The 23,287-nt window shown below is 31.2% G+C and overlaps 2 protein-coding genes across 3 annotated transcripts; both read left to right on the top strand.

The window, feature by feature from the left end:
- The first annotated feature begins 1,826 nt into the window (after positions 1 to 1,826).
- Positions 1,827 to 9,280, top strand: LOC109793809 (putative terpene synthase 2). Of its 2 annotated transcripts, none has more exons than XM_083065752.1 (7): positions 1,827 to 2,049; positions 3,505 to 3,769; positions 3,897 to 4,269; positions 4,413 to 4,634; positions 4,775 to 4,916; positions 5,003 to 5,268; positions 8,708 to 8,847. In XM_083065752.1, exons 1-6 carry the CDS (start codon positions 1,924 to 1,926, stop codon positions 5,264 to 5,266), a joined length of 1,392 nt encoding a protein of 463 aa, XP_082921878.1. In that variant the 5' UTR covers positions 1,827 to 1,923; the 3' UTR covers positions 5,267 to 5,268; positions 8,708 to 8,847. The 2 variants fall into 2 exon arrangements, with proteins under 2 accessions (XP_082921878.1, XP_020208873.1); XM_020353284.3 differs by having other exon boundaries at positions 1,829 to 2,049; positions 5,003 to 5,248; positions 8,708 to 9,280.
- Positions 9,281 to 19,290: 10,010 nt separating this feature from the next.
- Positions 19,291 to 21,614, top strand: LOC109794491 (chitin-inducible gibberellin-responsive protein 1). Its single transcript, XM_020353937.3, has one exon. The coding sequence runs from the start codon at positions 19,673 to 19,675 to the stop codon at positions 21,374 to 21,376; it is 1,704 nt and encodes a 567-aa protein (XP_020209526.1). The 5' UTR covers positions 19,291 to 19,672; the 3' UTR covers positions 21,377 to 21,614.
- The last annotated feature ends 1,673 nt before the right edge of the window (positions 21,615 to 23,287 follow it).

The following is a 23,287-nucleotide window of genomic DNA, read 5'->3' as shown; positions in this document are numbered from 1 at the left end:
CTAGTGCGCCTGGCGAAATTAATGTCGCGCCTAAAGTAATGAAATTAATTAATATCAATTAATATTGCTTCATTTTTATTTATAATTAAAATTATTTTGTTTGTAATTGAAAATTTAACAAAATTTAATCTCTTAATGCATAATGTTTTTTGTATTTTATTTTTTATAATGAGCACTTTAATTAAATTTTGTTTTCCTTCATTTTTTTTCAAAACAAATAGTTGCATATTAACAAGTAATTTTAAATTTAAGTTCAATGAATTAAATCCACAGATAAGAAAAATAAAATTAAAGCAATTTTTGTCTTTATATCTTCTTTGTTCAGAATTTCATAGTATCTAATTTGTGATTCTTCTTCTTTTGCAAGACTGGGTATCAAATCTCATATTATGTGTGACAAATTGAGAATAGTAAAAAAAATGAAAAAAAGTAGTACCTTCTATTTCTGGCAAAGATTATCATGTGAGATAAAAATTAAATAAAGAAGATAGGAAATAATTTAAATAAAATGTAAATATGTAATATAGAGAGTTGAGGAGAAAAAAAAAGGGAGTAAACTTTTATTTTTGACTAAGGTTACCATGTGAAATGAAAAATAAACAAAGAAGGTGAGAGATAAATTAGATAGAACATAAATATTTATGAAAAATAAATAGAGAGAATGAAAGATAAATTAGATAGAACATAAATATGTAATATAAAAGGTAGAGGAGAAAAAAAAAAGGAAAAAGTGAAAAGATTGACATGTGAAATGAAAAATAAATAAAGAGGGTGAAAGATAGATTAGATAGAATGTAAATATGTATGAAAAATAAATAAAGAGGGTGAGAGATAGATTAGATAGAACATAATTATGTAATACAAAAGGTAGAGGAGGAAAAAAAGGAAAAAAAAAGTGGTACCTTTCATTTTTAACAAAGATTGCCATGTAAGATGAAAATTAAATAAAAAGAATAAGACGTAGATTATATACAACATACATATATAATATAAAGGGTGAAGGAGAAAAAAAGGAGGAGAAAAAAAGTAGAACCTTTTTGATGATTATGAAATAAAAATTAGACGATAAAGAAATGATGGATATATTAAATAGAATGCAGAGATATGTAATAAATAGAAAGTAAAGAAAAAATATGATAGAAGATAGAAGTTTAAAAAATTAATTTAGGAAATTTTTTACATAAACAAATATGCTGACATGATAATATGTAAAATTAATTTTATAATGATATGCTAACGTAATAAAATTTAACTCAAATTTTATATTATAAATAAATAGACAAAAGTTATGAAACTTGACATGAATTTGATTTGTTGTTATGCTTTATAAGTTATTAAATGAAATAAATCTATCAAAATTTATTTTTAAAATAAGTGATTTTTTATTCTTTTATATATATATATATATATATATATAATATTAATTACATGCGACCTAACAACTCCAAATAAAAATATATAAAAATCAAAATAATTTTGGAGAGAAATGATTATTTTTATAACCAACTTGCATGCATTAGGACAAATTCACGTGATGTCAACATCCATGAATTTTCTTTCTCATTTTCCAGCTGTCGGAGTGGAAAATCGAGCATGGTGATTCAATGTCAAACAATTTCTTATACATGAATAAAAAAAATGTTATATTTTTAAACTGATCAACGTTGTTTTGCATCATGCACTTAATTAATGTTAAAATAAAAACAATAAATTGCCCTTTATTTATTTAATTTTTCATTTTATCATATTGCCCTATTTTATCTGAATAAATTAGCCTTGAAGAAACTAAGAAACACAAGCAAGCTGCTTTCAGAGTAAAAAGTTAAACTGCGATTCCCTATAAATACCTAGATAGATGTTTGGGTGTTTCATCAATATAAACTACAGAAATTACAAAGCACTTAAATTTGTATAGAGCAAAAGATGTCCCTTCCAGCTTCAGCAGTTGTTTCAACCCAAAATGCAGTATCTGATATCAGACGACCTTGCGCGAGTTTTCCTCCCAACATATGGGGAGATACTTTCCTTCAATATGCTTCTGAGTTTATGGTATTATATATTTATATTCATATATACTCGTGTAGTTTGAAATAGATGTGAGTTCTATTATTTTACTGTTCTTTCATGATGTAAATTTTGCAACATTTCCTTGCGGTTAGTCTAATTCCTAACAACAAATTACTGTGAATAGTTCAGCCGCATATTGAGATAAGTGTATAGTATTTAATAAATTATAGAATATATTTTATTTGAAAAATTAAAATTTTCTAATTAATTTAAAATATTAAACAAAAGAAAAAAAAGATCACATTTTGATTTTATTTCACCAAAAATACCATCAAGACCCAAGTATACTCAATTCTTTCATTCTTTTTCTTTTAAGTGTAACACATATGCCTCCATATTTAGTAGATTATTATATCATTCTGTTATTTTAAAAAAATAAAAATCAATAATTTTTTCTAATAACTATTATTCTTTTTTAATGATTATCCACTCTATTATTTTTATTTTATTTTAGTTTTTTTTAATAATTATTAATAGGCATGAAAGGTCTCTTTTTATCTCTAGTGTTTATAATTAATGTTGTTGCCTTTTTGTTTATATGTTATTTTTTAACCGGGTAATATATAATTTTCGTAGTTTGCATTATCATGTTCTTGGATTTTTTTCTTCTTCTTTTTCTGGGAACCTTTAATCAAGTCTTCAAATTAAAATAATTTGTATTCAAGTTCTTCATCTTGTACAATTTTTGTAATTGGGTACCTAAACAAAGTGTTATTTTTCTAATGGTTTCAAACCACTAAATTAACTCTAGGACCTAATTACAAAAATATAAAAGATTAAGGAATTAGTTATAAATATTTTTAATTTATGGATTTAATTAAAAATTTTCAAAAATATGAATAAAATGTTGATATATTAAACCTTTCTTTTATGCTTTTACGTAACATATTCAACGTTTCGACGTCAAAATGAATCTTCATTGTCATCCATACATTGAGAATGTCATTAAGGGGCTCATATATATATATATATATATATATATGATTTTCTTTATTTAAATTGTATAAAAAATATTAATTAGTTGATGAATTGTAATTTAGTATAATGTTTCCTCCATGAATATAATATAGTTTCCTTAACTTATTATGCGTATTTCTAAAAACTTAAGTCTTTAATTTTTATTTTTATTTTTATAATGAAATGAGCATTATAGTTCAAAATTATGTCTCTATGTTAAATTATTAGTTTTTAAAAATTACATAATTTTGTTTTAAGCCTACATATAAATTAGACCCCAGCTTTTGGAAAAAATTCATTGACACACGAAGCATCGAAGAGAACACACACAAAATACATCAGAAATAAAAATAACAAAAGACATACTTTAACTTCATTTTGGCATATCTTGCTGGGTAATCTTTTTTTCCTGTCACAAAAGATACGAATGTATATTCTAAACCTCTGTAAACGATTAACTAAATGCAGCTATATTTGCAGGAAGTCAGTGACAATGTGAAGCAGCAAGCTCAAATGTTAAAGGAAGATGTGAGAATGATGTTTCAAGCATCCGTAAATCAAAATATCATCGACAAGTTAAACTTAATTGACTTAATCCAACGTTTCGGTGTATCCTACCAATTTCAACAAGAAATTAACCAAGCACTGAAACAAATTAACGACAGTTTCAATGAAGATGAAAATCATCACTCTCTTGCTCTACTTTTTCGGTTGCTTAGACAACAAGGATATCAAATTTCATCAAGTATGTATACATCTTTCTCATTGATATTTAAATATGAAAAATTAAATTATGCCTATAAAGTTAATGTCAAAACTCAAAATCTATTAAATAATTATTATTTCTTATAAATGTTTAATTAATTGAGCAGGCATATTTAACAAATTAAAAAATGACCAAGGAAACTTTGATGAAACACTTGTCAATGATATTCAAGGATTGTGTAACTTGTATGAAGCTACACATCTAAGAACTCACGAAGATGATATACTAGAAGAAGCGTATGACTTCTCCAAGACTCATCTGGAGTCCTTGGCCAACCGAGTGAGTCCATCTCTTGCTATCCAAATCGATCATTGCTTAAGGAGACCTCTTAATAAGAGTGTACTTAGGTTTGAGGCAAGGTATCACATGACTATATATGAACAAGATCCTTTTCATGATGAAACTCTACTAACCTTTGCAAAAGTCGATTTCAATATTCTTCAAAAAATACATCAAAAAGAAATTGGCAATATCAACAAGTAAGTTCGTCACATTTATATTTTTATTCAATGACAACATTTTTCTATGCTTCGAAATACATTATCTTGCTACAAATTTTAAACATAAACAATTAAAATGGAGTATATTTAATTTGTTATGGTGTAATTTATTTTTTCAACAGGTGGTGGAGAAAATCAAACTTTGCAATAAAGGTTCCTTACGCTAGAGATAGATTGGTTGAAGCCTATCTTTGGTCATTAGCTACATCATCCAACAAACTTGAATACAGTTATATAAGAATGTTTATGGGAAAATTGACTGCTGTTGTTGCTCTTCTAGATGATACTTATGATGATTATGGCACTATTCAAGAACTTGAACTCTTCACAAAAGCAATTGAAAGGTTGATGTGTTTCATAAAGTATAGCTTATACTATATATTTAATAGAAAAAGGACGACTTTAAAAATACATGATTGACTTTTAACTTGTGATCTCACATTTACATTAAGGTCTTAAAAATAACTTATTTTATTAATTTCAGATGGGATATTAATCCCTTTGGATGTCTTCCACAATGCATGAGAGTAGTGTTTGATACGGTTGTAGAATTTTGTGAAGAAATAAAGTTGAAGACAACTAAGACTGGAAAATCAAGTTTTGTGATGCCACATTTTAAACAAGCGGTAAATTAATTATTCCAATTTTTTTCTTATTTGAATATTTTTTATGATTCAATTTATCTTATCAACAATGGTTATTTTGCTTGTAGATTTATAACTTAATTAAAGGCTACATGGTTGAAGCCAAATGGTGTCATGAGAGTTACGTTCCAACATATGATGAGTATAAAGTTAATGGAGTTTTAAGTTCTACTATCCCCTTTTTCATAACATCCTTTATTTGCATTGGAGAATTTGCAACAGAAAATGTGTTGGATTGGGCTTCTCGTGGTCCAAATATCATTGAAGCTGCATCAATTATTGGCAGAGTAGTGGATGACATGGCCTCACATAAGGTATTCATTTCTTATTAAAAGTAAGGAATTGATTTGACATTCTCCACCCAAAGTTATTTATTCATTGGATAGAAGCTGAATACAATGAAGCTATATATGAGATATATATATATATATATATATATATATATATATATATATATATATATATATATATATATATATATATATATATATATATATATATATATATATATATATATATATTGGGGAATGCTAATATACTCCTACCTATTTTTTAGTGGGAGTATGTTAGCAACCTACACCAAAATTTTAGGACAAAAAAACCACTCATTTCTTTTGATTTGGTTAATTTGTATAAAAAATATTATAGTAATTTAATTTAATTTTAAATGAAAATTAAATATTTTCTCTCTCTTATTAATTTCTTTCACTAAGTCATTTATCTCTCCTATTAAATTTCTTCTCCAACCCATTTATCTTTCCTATTAAGTTCTTTCTCTAACTTATTTATCTCTCTCCTATTAAATTCCTTCTTTAACTCATTTCTCTCTCATCTCTCATAATGTCTCTCCCCTCTCTCTGAACAAATAAAAATTAATTAATAGAAAAAAGAAATGACTTAGTGAATGAAGTTAATAAGAGAGAGAAAATATTTAATTTTCATTTACAATTAAATTAAATTACTTAATATCCTTTGTACGAATTAACCAAATCAAAAGAAATGAGTGGTTTTTTTATCCTAAAATTTTGGTGTAGGTTGCTAACATACTCCCACTAAAAAATAGGTAGGAATATATATATATATAAAAGGAGAAATATATTTATTTTAGGAATAAGTTTATTTAAATTTACTTCATTCAATAACTCATGTTTTATATAAAATTTCAACAATTCAACCATTGAATTTAAATAGATCAAGTGTGACACCCTCTACCCCAACATAAATACACAATAAATGTCTCATAGTTTCATAACATCTTTCATGATAAAACAAATGTCTCAAATATCATAAGGTAGAAGATTCACATTCGTAACTCATAAATCATAAAAAGTCAACATATAAGTATCAAAACTCAATAAATCATATAAAGGAAAATATAGATTAATTCCAGCAAAGGTGGTAGTGCTTCCTAGTTAGGAATTAATTTATAATTTCCAAATCATGTAATAAAAATAATATGACAAAAATGTACATTTTGGTCTTTTTCTCAAGAACGTTCAAAATTACAAAAGAAGAGAAAATTAAAGCTTTTAAAATAATAACATCTCAAAATAAGCCTAGCTATGCCCGATGTCACATCCTATTAGAGCATGCCCAACTGAAGCCTTAAGCCTCATCACCAACATCCTCATGATGTTGATCACCTGCAACATAATTTAAACATATACAAAAACAACAAGGGAGTGAGAAACATCTAACTCAGTTTTAGGTGAAGAAATAAAGGTTAGATAGCACACACACACAACAAATATAAATCACATGTAAACAATACACATAAATAATCAATATCATATATATACTCATTTATCATGCTATGATGTCATGAACTCGACTCATAAATGCATGCATGTGGCGCCATAAGGAAGTTTCACATATCATCACTAGTAACCCTAAGGTACACCTGGTTAGCATGTTACATCGTTGGTGACCCTAAGGTACACCTTGTTAGCATGTTACATTGTGGGTGACCATAAGGTACACCTTATTAGCATCTTACATCGTGGGTGACCATAAGGTACACCTTATTAGCATGTTACATCGTGGGTATGCGGCCTCAGTGGCACACCTGAAGTAATATATGCATATGATGCATGTCATACATTCATAATCTCATTGACTCAACATTTAACTTATTACAGAATTTCATTTAGTACATCATGTCCTCATTTGTCATAGTCTCATAATCACAATTTGTCTCAATAGCCCATTCTTAGGTCTCATGTCATTTGTTCATATTTCACATGGTCATGTCATAAATACTCCTCATAAGGTTCGCATAGGAATTCACAAAGGACATTCTTATTCATATTAAAACTTATTCATTTTTAATGTTAATGACATAATCATTTATTATTTCCATCAAGGAATAAAGTAGAGCAAATAGAAAATCAGACAGAACAATGGCAAGGGATTGGGATTACATAATCATTTATTATTTTCAACAAGAAATAAAGTAGAGCAAATAGAAAATAAGACAGAACAACGGCAAGGGATTGAGGGCCAATCCGACAAACAAACTATCCAATAATTATCCCCACACCCCTGAGCGAGGTTTCTCACTCCCCCCCTTACCTGGACAAGCGGAGTTGAAACTTGGGCAGGGCCTCCTCCTCTGGATTCCCTCTTTCCTTCCCTCTCTTTCTTTCTTTGTTTGTTTCTCTCTCTCTCTCTCTCTCTCCTCTTTCTCTCTCTAAGATTTCACCTTCTCACTCAGTATAAAATTTTCACCCCCCTTGCCCCTATTTATAGGCATCCTGGCGCACCCGGAACGGCCCGTACTGATTTCGGAACGGCCCGTTCCAGAGTCTTCAAATATACGTAGATTTTTCAACTGGAACGGCCCGTTCCAAAATTAGAACGACCCGTTTTCAAAAAGCAGAACGGCCCGTTCTGAAATCAGAACGGCCCGTTCTGGGATCCATGTTAACACACATTGACTATAGTTGTAACGGCCCGTTTCCAACTTAATTTTCTAGGAATTTTTCTTACACTGGAACGGCCCCGTTTCACTTTGGGAACGACCCGTTATGGAAAAACCCAATTAGGCGTTTTTACAAATTTTGGAACGGCCCGTTCCACCATTTGAAACGGCCCGTTCTGGTCCTTCAAAATAGTTCACTTTCATCCTTTGGAACGACCCGTTCCACTTTTTGGAACAGCCCGTTCCGCTTTTTGGGAACAGCCCGTTCCGCTTTTCGGAACAGGCCGTTCTAGGCCTAAAAAATCATAATTAACTTTATATAAAATTTTCATAAATAATTTTAAATTAATACAAACCTCTATAAAACCCCTGTAATTAACAAAAATAACTATATAAAAATAATAATATTCAACATTGTATTAGTAGAAAATTCGGGGTGTTACATCAAGTCTACAGATTTTTAAAAAATTTGAAAATCATTTGATACTTCCTTTCATTAATTCAAATCAATATATAAAATAACTTTATGATTATCCGTTAATTTGAATTAATGAAAAGAAGTATCAGATGATTTTAAAAATTTGTAGATTTGATTTATACATTAATAACTTTAAATTCAACAGTTAAATCGTTGAAATTTGATATAGAACATAAGTTATTGAATGAAGTAAGTTTAGATAGATTTAAGTAAATGAATCCCCCCTTGATTTATATATATATATATATATATATATATATATATATATATATATATATATATAGATATAGATATAGATATAGATATAGATATTGATATAGATAGATATAATTATTATGTTCCTAATTAAACTTTTGAAATTTCTTTGATATATAGTTTGAGCAACAAAGAGTACATGTTGCCTCAGCTGTTGAATGTTGCATGAAGCAATATGACATTTCACAAGCAGACGCCTATAAACTTATTCACAAGGATGTTGAAGATTGTTGGAAGGTTATAAATAAAGAGTATCTCAATTTAAATGATATCCCAGAGCCGGTGCTTGATTTTATTCTTAATTTGACCCGAATGTGTGAGGTTTCATATGAAAACCACCAAGATAGGTTCACAAATGGGGAATTGCTGAAAGAATACGTCTCTTCACTGCTTGTGGATCCTATGTGCATCAATCAACACCGCTAGGAGAAGCCATATATTTCACATATTATAAATGTGTTATGATCTTTGTGCTTTAAGAGTAAAAACGTTAACATGTGGTCCCCTTCAAAAATCTAGATATATAGATGTTTCGGTGTTTCATCAATAAACTACGCAATATTTTTCATAAAAAGTACTTTGTATAACCCAAAAATGTCTTCCAGCTGTAACATTAATTTGTTTCAACCCAACATGCAGTACGTTATCCCATCTTTTAATTTGTTAATGTATGAGGCACACCCTTTTAGTTCCCATTTTTTTCTTTTATTTATTTTTTCATTCGTTTATTATAAGCGATGCTGTCTTGTTTTAATTAGTATGTAGTGAACGTATCTGGGTCGATTCGGCATAGTTAAGTTTTTATTCTTTTTTTTTTATTTTAAGAAAAGATAATTTTATTAAAATTAAGATAAAACAAGTTAACCTCCATATAGCACAAGGAAGGATTGCTAGTCTCGAAATGGGGCTTATTACGCTCCTGCAGCTTCAGATTTTAGGAAAAATAAACCCTAATTAAGAATGTAATTAGTGAATTTGGATATAATCAAACAGTTTTTGCTTTTGGGTTGTCATCACCGAAAGATATGAGAATATCTTTTATTCAATTTAGATAATTATTTGTAAAATATTTTGTTAAATATTAGTATTTTAATTTTATCTTATTAATTAGTAGAATCATTTTAGTTTTAGTTGTTTTTGATTGTTTTTTTTTAGTTTTGAAATACAATTAGGAGGAAGGAGCTAATAGTAAAGGAGTTGAACATTGAAAGTATTTGCTTAGGGTGAGAGGAAAGCAAATTTTGAGTGACTTTATGCTCACTCAAAGTGAGCCATTTGGGTTTTGTGAATGAGCTAATTTAGAAGATATTGCTAAAACACCATGAAGAGTTCGCTTAAGTAAGCCAATTAGTAGCTTTGAGCAAGTGGACATCAAAAGTCCAATTAGGGAAAGCCTGTTTAAAATCTTATAAAAATAGAGTTTGTAAAAAATAATTTTTTTTACATATTGTATATTTTAAAGTGATTTGAGAGAATAAAGGGCTCGTTGTTGAGATTAACGTAGTAGACTTTACTTTATGTAACACTTCCTATTTTTATTCAATAAATATTTTTATTTAGTTAATTATTTTTCTTTTATTCTTAATACTTGTTTTGTGATATCTTCTACCTCACATGTTTAATTAAATAAACATAATGATCATAAAAGGGAATATGAAAATGGAATAACTTCAAACAAAGATAAAGAGTATCACATTTGAAATTCAAAAAAAATTAAATCAATGCCTAACTATTACAAACTTAAAGAATATATGTTTTAAGAAAAGTAAACTATAATTCTTAAAATAGAAAGCATAAAACATAATCCAAGATCCTTCGATATCACATGTATTAGAGCTATCCCTTTAATCAACTAGATTCCTCCAAATGAAGCCTCTTGCAATCACATATAAAACATCCATTAGGAAAATAAAGGAGTGAAAACATATCTCACTCTAACTATCGGTATAGAATAAGGCTGGGTAGCCACACACAAATATTATATAAAATCAATAATTTAATTTCCCATTAATCCATACAATAATTTTAACTCAATTTATATCTCATTCCATCATGACATTAATCAAAATATAGTTCAAAAACGAGCTAAATGTTATAATCATACATAGACTAGACATTCCTGAACTATATGCATGTGGCGTCAATAAAAATACTTTTCTTTGCCCAAAAGTTGACTAGTCTAGGAGTAGATGTCATGTCAGACCAAGTCATCACTCACAACAGTCTCACTAGAAAGATATACTACTAGGATCTTATCGGGATAGTTGAGCTGTGTAAGATACGTCTCATGCACACAATGAGCAAGATTGAGACTTCCCAAACCAAGCTATGCCAAAGAATAATCCCCAAGTATTTACACAAGGATACCTTCTCTAGCGGTGTATATCGCATCGTACCCATGACAAAACACAAATGTCAATGATGCATGACATTCAAGACTCAATACAGTTACCACACACAATCACTTATCACTTATAATTCATATCACATCATGCTTTGTGACTCATCAATCTCCTCAGGCACCGCCACGCCTAATCACATCGTTTACATCACTTATGATCTGTGTCACATTGTTAATTACCACTTATGATCGGTGTATAAAATTCACCCTGCTAATCACCACTTATGGCAAGGGAGAATGTGTATGCAACGTGCACAAATGCTCATGTCATGTCACCTCATCCATTCATCATCTCCATCCATGCCAATGCACAATTAAATATCAAGCAACATCCACTCACATTTGTACATCAACACATCTAAATGCACATCATTCTTCCAATAGTCACCAGTAGATAGTGACAGATCCAGAAATTTTAGATAGTGGAGGAAATATTTATTTATATATTTGTAGTATTAAAAATTTTATGTATAACTTTTAAAGGCATAAATATATATGATAACTATTTTTTTACAAGCTTTTATATCTACGATTATAATTATATATGAAAATAAATTAGGTCTGACTAGATTTTATTATAATTTAGTAGGTTTGAACCTAACTTTCTTTAAAAATATATATCCTAAGTATGACTTATTTATCTATCCTAAGTATGACTTATTTATCTATCATAGACAATTTTTTTAAATGTTTGGGTAGAACTATAATCCTAAAGACATACTTTATAATAATTTAATACTATTAAAAATATAAAAATAAATATGTTAAATTTTATAAAAATCAAGTTTAATTTATTTATGATATAAACATGTTTTTAATATATAATATATATTTTTAGATGATAATTTATTTTAAAATATATTTTATAATAAAAATTCCAAATGGAACATAAATCTTTCAATTTTTCTTATTTTAATTTTTTAATCAACGTATACAATAAATAGAAAGCACAAAAGGTAAACATATATACTGCAAATTTTATTTTATCAAAATTTGAGTTTTTTAATATATTACATTATATATATGAGTATTAATATATATATATATGTATATATATATATATATATATATATATATATATATATTATGATTAAACTTTTTTAAAAAGTTGATTCGTTATTGGAGTATTTTTTATTACATAAAAGAATTAATCTCTTTTAAAAGTTTAACAGATATTAAATAAATAAACATTTTCTCCGAATTTATATTTTATACATATGATAATTTAAATATATATTTATTTTATTATAATATATTTTTATTTTTTAAAATAAAAAATTATGTATGTGTCAAATAGTAGTGGGGGTAAGTGCCCCCACAGTCCAAAACGTGGATCTGCCCCTACTAGTAGACATTATACCCTTCACAACCATCATCAAAAGTCATCAATATATATATAACATATTCATAGCCTACTTTGGGCTTCATTAGGCCGCGTTCGACTCTAAGTCACAACAAAGAGCACATAAAATTTTCATGCCCGACCTAATTATAATTACGTTGAACGCTAATGAACCATGCATAGAGAGCACATAACTCTTTCATGTTGCACCTGGCGCTAATGAACCAATTAGAGCACACAACATATTCATGTCTGGCGTGATACGTCCCACGCCTGATGTAACCCTATCTGGGCTTCACATTCATCAGTATGAATGCAAGCCCGATGCCAAGGACTCAAGCCTAGCGCCCAACGCATGCATTTTCCAGAAACTTAGCATTGACAAACCATCACCAACATTTATAATCAAACATATATACAAACATCATTTTATCAATCCATTTGGTCAAAAACACTTATTTTTACCCAAGAACACATTATATAGTCTTAATTCAAGAATTTACATACCAATTAACAATAATCAGATCACTCAAAAACCTTAACCCATAGAGACATTTCAGTGAATTCAGTTATCATTTAGATCATCAATTTTAACAAACAATACAAGAAACACAACCCTAAACCAATACAAAGCCTAATTGAATCGTGGGTTACAACATCAGAACAAAAATTGGGAAATCTTAGAAATCTAGGGATTGCTCCTGTTACCCATCCTCTATTGTAATCCCACACATGAATATTAGCTCATTTCCCTCCCCATACCTTATTGTACGTGATGATCTGAACAATTTGATGCAGTTTGAGACTATATGAGTACTTCTCCTTATTTGAGTACTTCTTCCTCTTCCCTCTCAGCCCTTCTAAAAATGTCAAATGAGACAAGTCAGGATAATTTTGCGTAACCCATCTCCTAAAAATTCACTAAACCGAGTCAACCTAGCCCATTTCCCCTTATCCCATTAAATTAAATAAATTAATATAATAAAATTGTTTTCCACATGTAAAAATAAATATTAATTTTGACCATAATGTAACAATATTTTAATAATATTATTATTTTATAAAATAGGATGTTACATGTGACCTATTAGTAAAATGTCCAACTAATTAACCTCACATATTTGAATTTAAAAAATTACTTAGAATATTTTATTCCTAAATTAATTAATTAAATAATCTTTTATTAATCTATTTGAAAAAGTGGGAGGTTACATGTTTTGCTTGATCACCTATTTCCCGATCTAATAAATTTAATTGAGGTTAAAAAATTCTTTTGAAATTAAGATCTTAAAAATAACACTAATAATGCTTATTACTAGAAATATGACAAGTATTATTAGTTAATGTTGTAGTTTTAAACATATAATTTTAATGCGGCTTGCTTAATAAAAAAAACACATAATAAAACTAAAATATGCTACTATAATAAAACTAAAAAATAAAAATATTGTTTGGAAAAAAAACCCTAATTATTTGGTTTCCTATCATATAGATAGAGATAGCATAATAATAATAAAATATACTACTATAATAAAATAAAGTAAACAATAAAAAATAAAATATTTTATTTTTCATTCATGTTTTTATGTGCATGTTTTGTCTTTTATTTATCATGTATATTAATTCTTTTCTTTTCTTTTCTTATTTGTATATATAATAAATGTTATCTTTTTCAACTTTCATTCAGCACGCACTTGGTTTTGTGTCATCTCTTCCGGACTTGCGATTTTTTTAATGAAAATTTGGATCGGATATGATAAGCACGCGGCCGAACACACAATTATTATATTTTGTCTCTTAATTTAAAATCTTAATTATACATTTTAATTCCTATCACGATTGTATAATTTTTTATATAATTTTTAACTTATTTAAATTACATATATTATATTTTTCATTTATTATATTAAATGATATATATATATATATATATATATATATAATACCAGTAACTTAAATAGGTAAAAATAATTTATATGATAATAATGTTTGAAAGACTAAAATCATTTAATTTTGATACTTTAACAATTAAAATTTTTCAATTAAAAATTGAGGGACCAAAATTTACAATTACAATATTTAAAAAAACTAAAATTATTTAATTAAAATTTGTAAGATTAAAATCGTATAATTATTATATACTTAAGAGATAAAAATATAATTAAATTTAATTTAAATTAAGGAGTGAATTAGGCTCTGTGAATTCTTGTCTATTTTAAAAGGGACACGAGTTTGAGATAGTATATAATTCTAAATATATTTAAAATAATTTGTATGATATATTTTTTTATTACGTAAATTAATTTACAGATGACATTTTATTGATCCTATAATTTTAAAAGAGGCATATAATTAAGTTATGATTTGGTGATCTTAACTTTGTTTTAAATAATATTTTGTTTTGTCGTGATTTATTTATTTTATGCTAAAAGGGTTAATTTAGACGAGGTGCCAATAATGGATGCAGAACACCACTTTCTACATTTTTTATGACACATAACTTAGGTAAATCTTGGATTTCGGGGAATTATCTAGTACTTTGTAATTGATAGATCTAATGCATGGTGAATTATACTACGGGCCGGGAATAGATATATTTTTAATTAATATTTAGATTATTTTTTATAAGACTATTTTTATGAAAATATATTTTTATTAAGAATTATATTTATGTTATTTATTAAAAGGAGGAGATATGTTTAATTATTTTTATTATTTTGTGAGAATAAAAGGAGGGACGTAATGATCTTTTGCTAAATATTATTATTATTGTTATTATTATTATTATTATTATTATTATTTATTTTTATTATTTTTAGGAAAGGAGGTTGCCGAGAGTTATTTTCACGTTTCTCACTTTCTTCTTTTTCTACGCGTTGTGCTCTGAAGACTCAAGAGAAGCATGAGGAGGAGGTCACTGGGGAACCGTACTTCTACTCATCAAGGTAAGGGGGAGTGAGAGACCTCACTTGAGGGTGCGAGAATATATGTTGGGTAGTCATATTGACCCTTAATCCTTTGCCTAATGTATGCTTATGGAAACAAGCACCTTATGAACATTTTCTATTTTACTTTTTGACTATTTTGTTGCATTCCTTATATGATTCTGAGTACACTACTAGAAAAATACTATTTAACATCGCTATATTTATATCGGTTCCAATAGAAACAATGTAAATAAGAAATGTGGTGGCAATTTTGTAAATAAATAGAAGATGTAAGCATATTTACATCGATTTTGTGGAGAACCGATGTAGAAGTGAAGGCAAATTTGCACGACACTCACGAAAACCCTAATTGTTAGTGTTCCAAATCCACAAACAGTCTCAGAGGGGCTCTCCAAAATGTTGTGGTGCTCCAACACCATCTCTTCCCCTACTTCATCTCTTCCCCTACTTCATCTCTTCCAGAAATCAACGCCATCCCCTTTCCTACTTCATGCTCGTCGCCGTCGAGGCCGATAGCCTCCTCTACAACCTCATCCTCCTCCTCTCCATTCCCTTCGTCATCGTCGCCTACCTCTTTGTCTCTGAAGCCCAACACTCTGGTGCGGCGACGCGTGGCAGGCAAGTTGGGTCTGGTTCCCTCCACTGTGGGCGGCACCGCCATAAGGGAGTGGGCGCTCCTCATAGTGTCCGATGCAATGCTCGCCCAAACCCTAAGGGGATGCTGGCATGTGCTATTTTCCAACGTCCAGGTCATGATCCTGTCCCTACTGAGCCTGCACCTGATAGGGCCGCGCAACTTCACCAACGCGGTGGCGGCATTGGCTATGGTGGCCTCGGTGTCCGTGGTTACGCTCCCAGAGCGGAGCCACTTGGTGATTAAGCAGCTTGTGTTTGGATAGTTGGTGAATGTGTTCGTTGCTTAGGACTTGGTCCAACACCTTCTCAACTATGGGGCAGTAAATCTTCCATTGGAAATATTCTTGGTAGTAATACATTTAATGGGATAATACAAAAGTTAGAGCAAGAGGTGAGAGAGTTAAAGAAGTCAAAGGAAAAACAAGATGAAGAGATGCATTTGATGAAACACATTCAAGATAAGTTAGCATCGCAATTATCTTCCATGACCCAAGTGTTTTATAAACATTTTCCCACAGAGTTACCTTTGGCTCTAAACTTTGGGAGTTCATTCGAACAGGTAATATTATAAATGTAAATGTGTTATTTATTTTATTGGTTTTTTATCAGGTCCTAGGTATTAATAATGGTTTTGAGCAGGAATATAAAGTTGAAAAAATTGCAACTCCTTATAGTAATATGTTTGAGGCAAGTGGTTCAATCAAGCGTGAGGTATGCTCCATTTCCTTATGTTTAAAACTTTGGAACCTGTATCATTGTGTGTTCTGGACCTATTTCTTATACCTCCACTATTTCATTCTCTATCACATTTCATTTCAATTTTACTTCTTCATTTAATCACTCAAATTGTGAATTATAAAAATAAATCTGCATTATTTAAAAACATTGTATCTACAACTTATTGTTGTCTCACATTAATAGCAGTAAATTCAACATTAGCAGATTCATTATCTTTTGCTTCATGCGTAGATTTTTGTATATTTCTAAACCTTTAGTGGTAGTGTTGTTTGCAGATTCATATTTTTAAATTATGTCTCTAAATGAGTTGCACCTCATTGCTATCATGATTCTTGAGCTTAATTTTGCTGTAAATATAAACTTGATTTTCCTGTAAATTATGTTAGCAATTATGTCTTTTTAACTAGAATTCCACATTAGGTGTAGTGTTGTTTCTATAGTTTGCTCAATTACAACATTTTTCATATGATTGAAGTTTAAGGCAACTCCTGATTAAGTTCAATATGAATGTAGAACCATTTAGATAAAGCTTTTGAAAAAAATGCCCCTGTTAAAAAGATAATTGATTTGGGTACTCCTTCAAGTGGCTCTCCATCAACTATAGATGCATATGAGAGGATGTTTTCAACCATTCCAAAGTGTGCAAGATTTGGAAAGCTTTTCAAGGTTCTTTCACTTTATTCTCCTTTGAAAATTTATATTTAAGGTTATGTTATTAACACTATATGTTTGTGTAAATTTTTAAGAATGTGGACCTTAGAACCTGTGAAGAGAAGAAAAATATAGATTGTGTTGATGATGGAATTCAGCCAATAGGTATTACTCATTAAAAGACAATATCCTAAGTTGTTTTTGTAAATGAAAAGTTGATAAATGTATACATGATTATTGTTATATTTAATAATGAGTTTTGTCTTTTTTAATAAGCAGAGACAAATCAAAAGAGTATGACTAAAGATGGTGACATCACTTCCTTGCTAAAGCTTCTTAGGAAAAATAATGATGAAGATGCTCGAAAACTAGCGGCAAAGACTTTGTTTGATAGGCAAATGTTGGAGGATTACTTCATTGGATAAACCTTTCTTATAATGATGAGGCTCTTAAATATTGTAGAAGTTGGAAAATGCATTTGTGTTTCTCTTTTCCTCCTTTTTTTTTCGAGTCCCTTGTTATACTGCTGTACTTATAGTGAATAATAGTATTTTGGTTATATCAGTTGATTGGTTTTGAATGAATGATCGATAGCTGTAATACAGATAATGTCACAACTTGAAGTTTACCATCAGCTATATATTGTCTTGCCTATGATTGATATAATTGTGAAGTACATGTATGTGAATCTGATATGGCTCACTTTGTCAACTGCCTCCTGCAAGCCAATCTAGAAAAGAAAATGATTTAAGGTTTCATTGGCAATAAATAAAAGCCGCAAAAGGAGTGGGAAAGAAACACTTTTATAAAATAATTTTTATGGCCTTTAAAATAGCCACTAGAATTGTCACTAAAAAATTTAAGTTTTTCCAACAATTAAGTGAATTTTTACCAGCATTTAATATAATTGCCGGTAATAGAATTAGCGACTTTGGATATACCAGCCATTATATAATTGCTGGTAAAAATAATAATGATCATTTATATGACCCCTAAAAGATAAAATAATTGCCACAAAAACTCAACTTTGGTGTAGTGATTCAAGATTAAAACAATACAATATTTTATACTAAAATTCAAACAAAGTCATAATACCTATGTGAATGCGCGTAAACATAAAATATGAGAAAATTGACTATTCACTAAGACTGTAAAATTATTTTACGCGATTATTCGATTAACTACGGATTCTTTATGAACTTATCAATTAATTATTCGATTACAGTTATTACTTTGAAATCTTGTACCAATAATTTGATATGAATTGATAGTGTAAAATATGGATGCATGGTTATCAGAGTAATACCAAAGATTCTGAATCATATTGAAGGAAAATATCCTCCCAAATGTTTGGAGGAAAATCTGCCCGAGGTCGTGCGATGTCAGGTACTTCAATCTGGGTGGAAGCTGCAAGTGCCATCTTAATTACTACCTTTCAACAGGTTTCTTCTAAGGAAAAAGGCTTTGTTTTGTATGCGATTTTGTGCCAAATAAGTGTTTTGTTGGGACTATAAATACATGCTTGGACACATATGTTGATTGGGTCACGAGTGAATTGCAATTAAAATAATAAGTAATTAAGCAAGCATAAGATATACAAGTTGATTTTGGACGAGGCATGCAAATCTTATGGGAAAATCAACACTCTTCAAAATAATATACAATATTTAACAATATTTACAAAATCTTATGAGAATATCAACACTCTTCAAAATATATATATTTACCATCAACTTCAAAATACAATATTTAACATCAACCTCTCCTCTTACTGAAAGATACATAAATAGCTTTCGGAGTTATTTAACAATATTTACAAAATCTTATGGCAATATCAACACTCTTCAAAATATATATATTTACAATCAACTTCCAAATACAATATTTAACATCAACCTCTCCTGTTACTGAAAGATACATAAATAGCTTTCGGAGGACTGAGCCAAAAGTATAAAAAGTATAAAAATATAGATGGTATTGATTTTCATAGTGGTTTACTTTGATATTAATGATTTTGCTATGCAATCATGGGAGAATTTTCACTTGCTGATTTACATCTAAGAAGTGAATTTAATTTTTCAAAGTTAATCAGCTTGGATTTTCTAGTGTTTGCTCACTTCCTTTATTTCTCCTGTGTGCACGTGTTTATCTTCTCCACAAATTGCAGTTTCGCTAGATGATTGATATTATGAACTTGTGATTGTGCTATTATTAAAATACTCATTCGTGCTTGTCTATGTTGTCATTGCAGGTTTGTGTAATTTTATTGAAACTGCTGCGCTTCAAGTCTGAAGCAAAATCTTGAGAACTTTGCTAGTCAAATTATAAAAATCCCTCTTCACATTAACAGCTGATGCCATAACCTTAGCATGGATTCACAACAGCTTTTCAGTTTTGGTGTTACTAGTGCAGAATTACCTTACATGTCATCTTTTCCCACTGTTCCATCTCTACCCAACAGGCTACTAGGACCCTTGAAATATGACACAGGAAACTCACCAAACTCACCCTTTTCCACTCACTTTGATTCTGATACTCTTTCTGCATTGAGTGACAGCCAGGAGCAATACAGCCCCGGAGAAATCCTCTCTAGTGTCACCCCCTTTTGCAACTCTTTGCTGGAAACCAACCATTACATGCACAGATCAATCTCTCTTCTACAGAATGCTAGTTGCAACCAAAAAATCAAACACGCATTACTTGAGCTCGAAACCGCTCTGATGGCCCCTGATGATGATGAATTTACGACATCAAAAGCATTGGCTGAGACCACCTCCAGGCCAATGGCATCTGGCCAGAGAGACAGATCCTGGAGCCATGAGAATCATGGATCACAATATACTCAGAATCAGCCATCATATGTTACCGGCAATAGGCAGTCTAGTGAGGTTGTGCGTGTAGAGAAACGGCAAAAGTTGATGGAGGAACCATCACTGCAAGCTTTCCCTCCCAACAATTTGAAGCAATTGTTGATATCATGTGCTAGGGCCCTTGCTGAGAACAGCATGGATGATTTTGATCAATTGCTAGCAAAGGCTAGAGATGCTGTGTCCATCAACGGTGAGCCGATCCAGCGGCTTGGCGCTTATATGGTAGAAGGACTTGTTGCAAGGAAGGAAGCATCAGGGAATAGCATCTACCATGCCCTTAGGTGTAGGGAGCCTGAAGGTGATGAGTTACTCTCTTACATGCAACTTTTGTTTGAAATCTGTCCCTACTTGAAATTTGGTTACATGGCTGCCAATGGAGCCATTGCGGAGGCTTGCAGAAACGAGGATCGGATACACATCATAGATTTCCAAATTGCTCAGGGATCTCAATGGATGACACTTCTTCAGGCCCTTGCAGCAAGACCTGGTGGTGCTCCTCATGTTAGGATCACGGGGATTGATGATCCTGTTTCAAAGTATGCTCGTGGTGGTGGATTAGATATTGTTGGCAAAAGGTTGGCCTTGATGTCTGAGAAATTTGGCATCCAAGTTGAGTTTCATGGAGTGCCAGTTTTTGCTCCTGATGTGACAAGGGAAATGCTTGATATCAGGCCTGGTGAGGCCTTGGCCGTGAACTTCTCCTTGCAGCTCCATCACACAGCTGATGAGAGTGTTCATGTGAGTAACCCCAGGGATGGACTTTTGAGATTGGTGAAGTCACTTTCTCCCAAGGTGACCACACTGGTGGAGCAGGAATCAAACACAAACACAACCCCTTTCTTACTTAGGTTCATTGAGACCTTGGATTACTACTTGGCAATCTTTGAGTCTATCGATGTCACCCTTTCAAGAGATAGCAAGGACAGGATCAATGTGGAGCAGCATTGTCTGGCCAGGGATATTGTGAACATCATTGCTTGTGAAGGCAAGGAAAGGGTTGAGAGACATGAATTGTTCGGCAAGTGGAAGTCTAGGTTAACAATGGCTGGTTTTACTCAGTGCCCTTTGAGCTCTTATGTGAATTCTGTCATAAGAAGCCTTCTGAGGTGTTATTCAGAACATTATACACTAATGGAGAAGGATGGTGCCATGTTGCTGGGGTGGAAGAGCAGAAATTTGATATCAGCTTCAGCTTGGCATTGATAAAAACATAGATAGAAAATAGTGTTAGTGGTAGTAGAAATATCATGATGATGGAAGCCACATGGTATTTTGGGGTGGTAAATCTAGGAAGGTTTAGCATCTAGCTGATTAAGGTTTATGTTCATTGCCAGTGCTATCTCATCTCATGTACTAGTGACATAGTATATTGATTCTTTTACAAAATGTAAAGTATGTTAACTGTTCTTGTTCTATGGATATTTTTATCTTGTGCCTGCAAGTGGTACTTTGATTCCCTATAAACTATGGGAATCACAAAAATTTTGAACTGTTTAGCTTACTAAATACATACTTAGGGGAAAAGCCGAAAAGCTCTTGTGGTGATGTGGTTTTCGGTTATCTAAAAAAAGATGACAAGTAATTCACGGAGAAAATAATGATAATCATAATGGGCTATGTGTAACACCCCAATTTCCTTAAAAGGATATTTTTATTAGTAATGGCATTTTCGTAATTATTGATGACATTTTCGTAATTTTATAAAGGTATTAGGGGCATTTGAGTAACTCGGAACGGGCTGTTCCGAAAGTGGAACGGGCCGTTCTGAGCATTTAAAATAAGCTAAAATTTTAGGTTGGGAACGGGCCCAGAACGGGCCGTTCCAACAAGGAGAACGGGCCGTTCCGGAGGGAGAACGGGCCGTTCTGCTGGGTTTGAGAACGGGCTGTTCTGGTTTCAGAACGGGCCGTTCTGCTTTTTGGGAACGGGCCGTTCCGATTTTGGAACGGGCCGTTCCAGTTGAGAAATTTGCACAAATTCGAAGGATCCGGAACGGGCCGTTCCGAATTCAATACGGGCCGTTCCGGGTACACCAGTTTGCCTATAAATAGGGCAGGGGGTGAAAATTTTTATACAGAGGAAGAAAGTGAAATTTTAGAGAGAGAAAGAGAAGAGAGAGAGAGAGAGAGAGAGAGAGAAAGAAAGAGAAAGAAAGAAAGAAAGAGAGGGAAGAAAGAGATAATCCAGAGGAGGAGGCCCTGCCCAAGTTCCAGCTCCTGCTTATCCAGGTAAGGGGGGGAGTGAGAACCTCGCTCAGGGGTGTGGGGATAATTGTTGGATAGTTGTTTGTCGGATTGGCCCCCAATCCCTTGCCGTTGTTCTGTCTGATTTTCTATTTACTCTATTTTGTTCCTTGTTGAGGATGCCGTTGTTCTGTTTAATTTTCTATTTACTTTACTTTGTTGTTTGTTGAAGGTGCCGTTGTTCTGTTTGATTTTCTATTTACTCTACTCTGTTTTTGTTAAAGGTGCCGTTGTTCTGTCCGATTTTCTATTTATTATACTTTGTTCTTTGTTGAAAGTAATAAATGAGTATGAAATTAATGTTAATAATAAATGAGTTTTAATATGAACAAGAATGCTCTCTGTGAATACCTATGCGGACCTTATGAGGAGTATTGATGACATGACCATGTGAAATATGGACAAATGACATGAGACCTAAGAATTGACTATTGAGACAAACTATGATTATGAGACTATGACAAATGAGGACATGATGTACTAAATGAAATTATGTAATAAGTTAAATATTGAGTCAATGAGATTATGATGGTATGGCATGCATCATACGCATATATTATTCCAGGTGTGCCGCTGAGGCCGCATACCAGTGATGTAACTTGCTAAGGAGGTGTACCTTGGGGTCACCAGTGATGTAACATGCTAACAAGGTGTACCTTAGGGTCACCAGTGATGTAACATGCTAACAAGGTGTACCTTAGGGTCACCAGTGATGTAACTTGTAACCAGGTGTACCTTAGGGTCACCAGTGATGTAACCAGGTGTACCTTAGGGTCACCAGTGATGTAACCAGGTGTACCTTTGGGTCACCAGTGATGATATGTGAAACTTCCGTATGGCGCCACATGCATGCATTTATAAGATGAGTCCA

Source organism: Cajanus cajan, chromosome 10 (assembly GCF_000230855.2).
Source record: "Cajanus cajan strain Asha chromosome 10, NIPB_CcT2T_4, whole genome shotgun sequence".
Taxonomy (NCBI): Eukaryota; Viridiplantae; Streptophyta; class Magnoliopsida; order Fabales; family Fabaceae; genus Cajanus; species Cajanus cajan.
This window is presented reverse-complemented; position numbering and strand designations above follow the sequence as displayed.

Coding starts and splice junctions, on each gene's coding strand:
- LOC109793809 (XM_020353284.3), top strand. CDS start 1,924: ATGTCCCTTCCAGCTTCAGCAGTTGTTTCAACCCAAAATGCAGTATCT. Junction 3,770..3,896: donor AGGATATCAAATTTCATCAA/GTATGTATACAT, acceptor TTAATTGAGCAG/GCATATTTAACAAATTAAAA. Junction 4,917..5,002: donor TGCCACATTTTAAACAAGCG/GTAAATTAATTA, acceptor TTTTGCTTGTAG/ATTTATAACTTAATTAAAGG.
- LOC109794491 (XM_020353937.3), top strand. CDS start 19,673: ATGGATTCACAACAGCTTTTCAGTTTTGGTGTTACTAGTGCAGAATTA.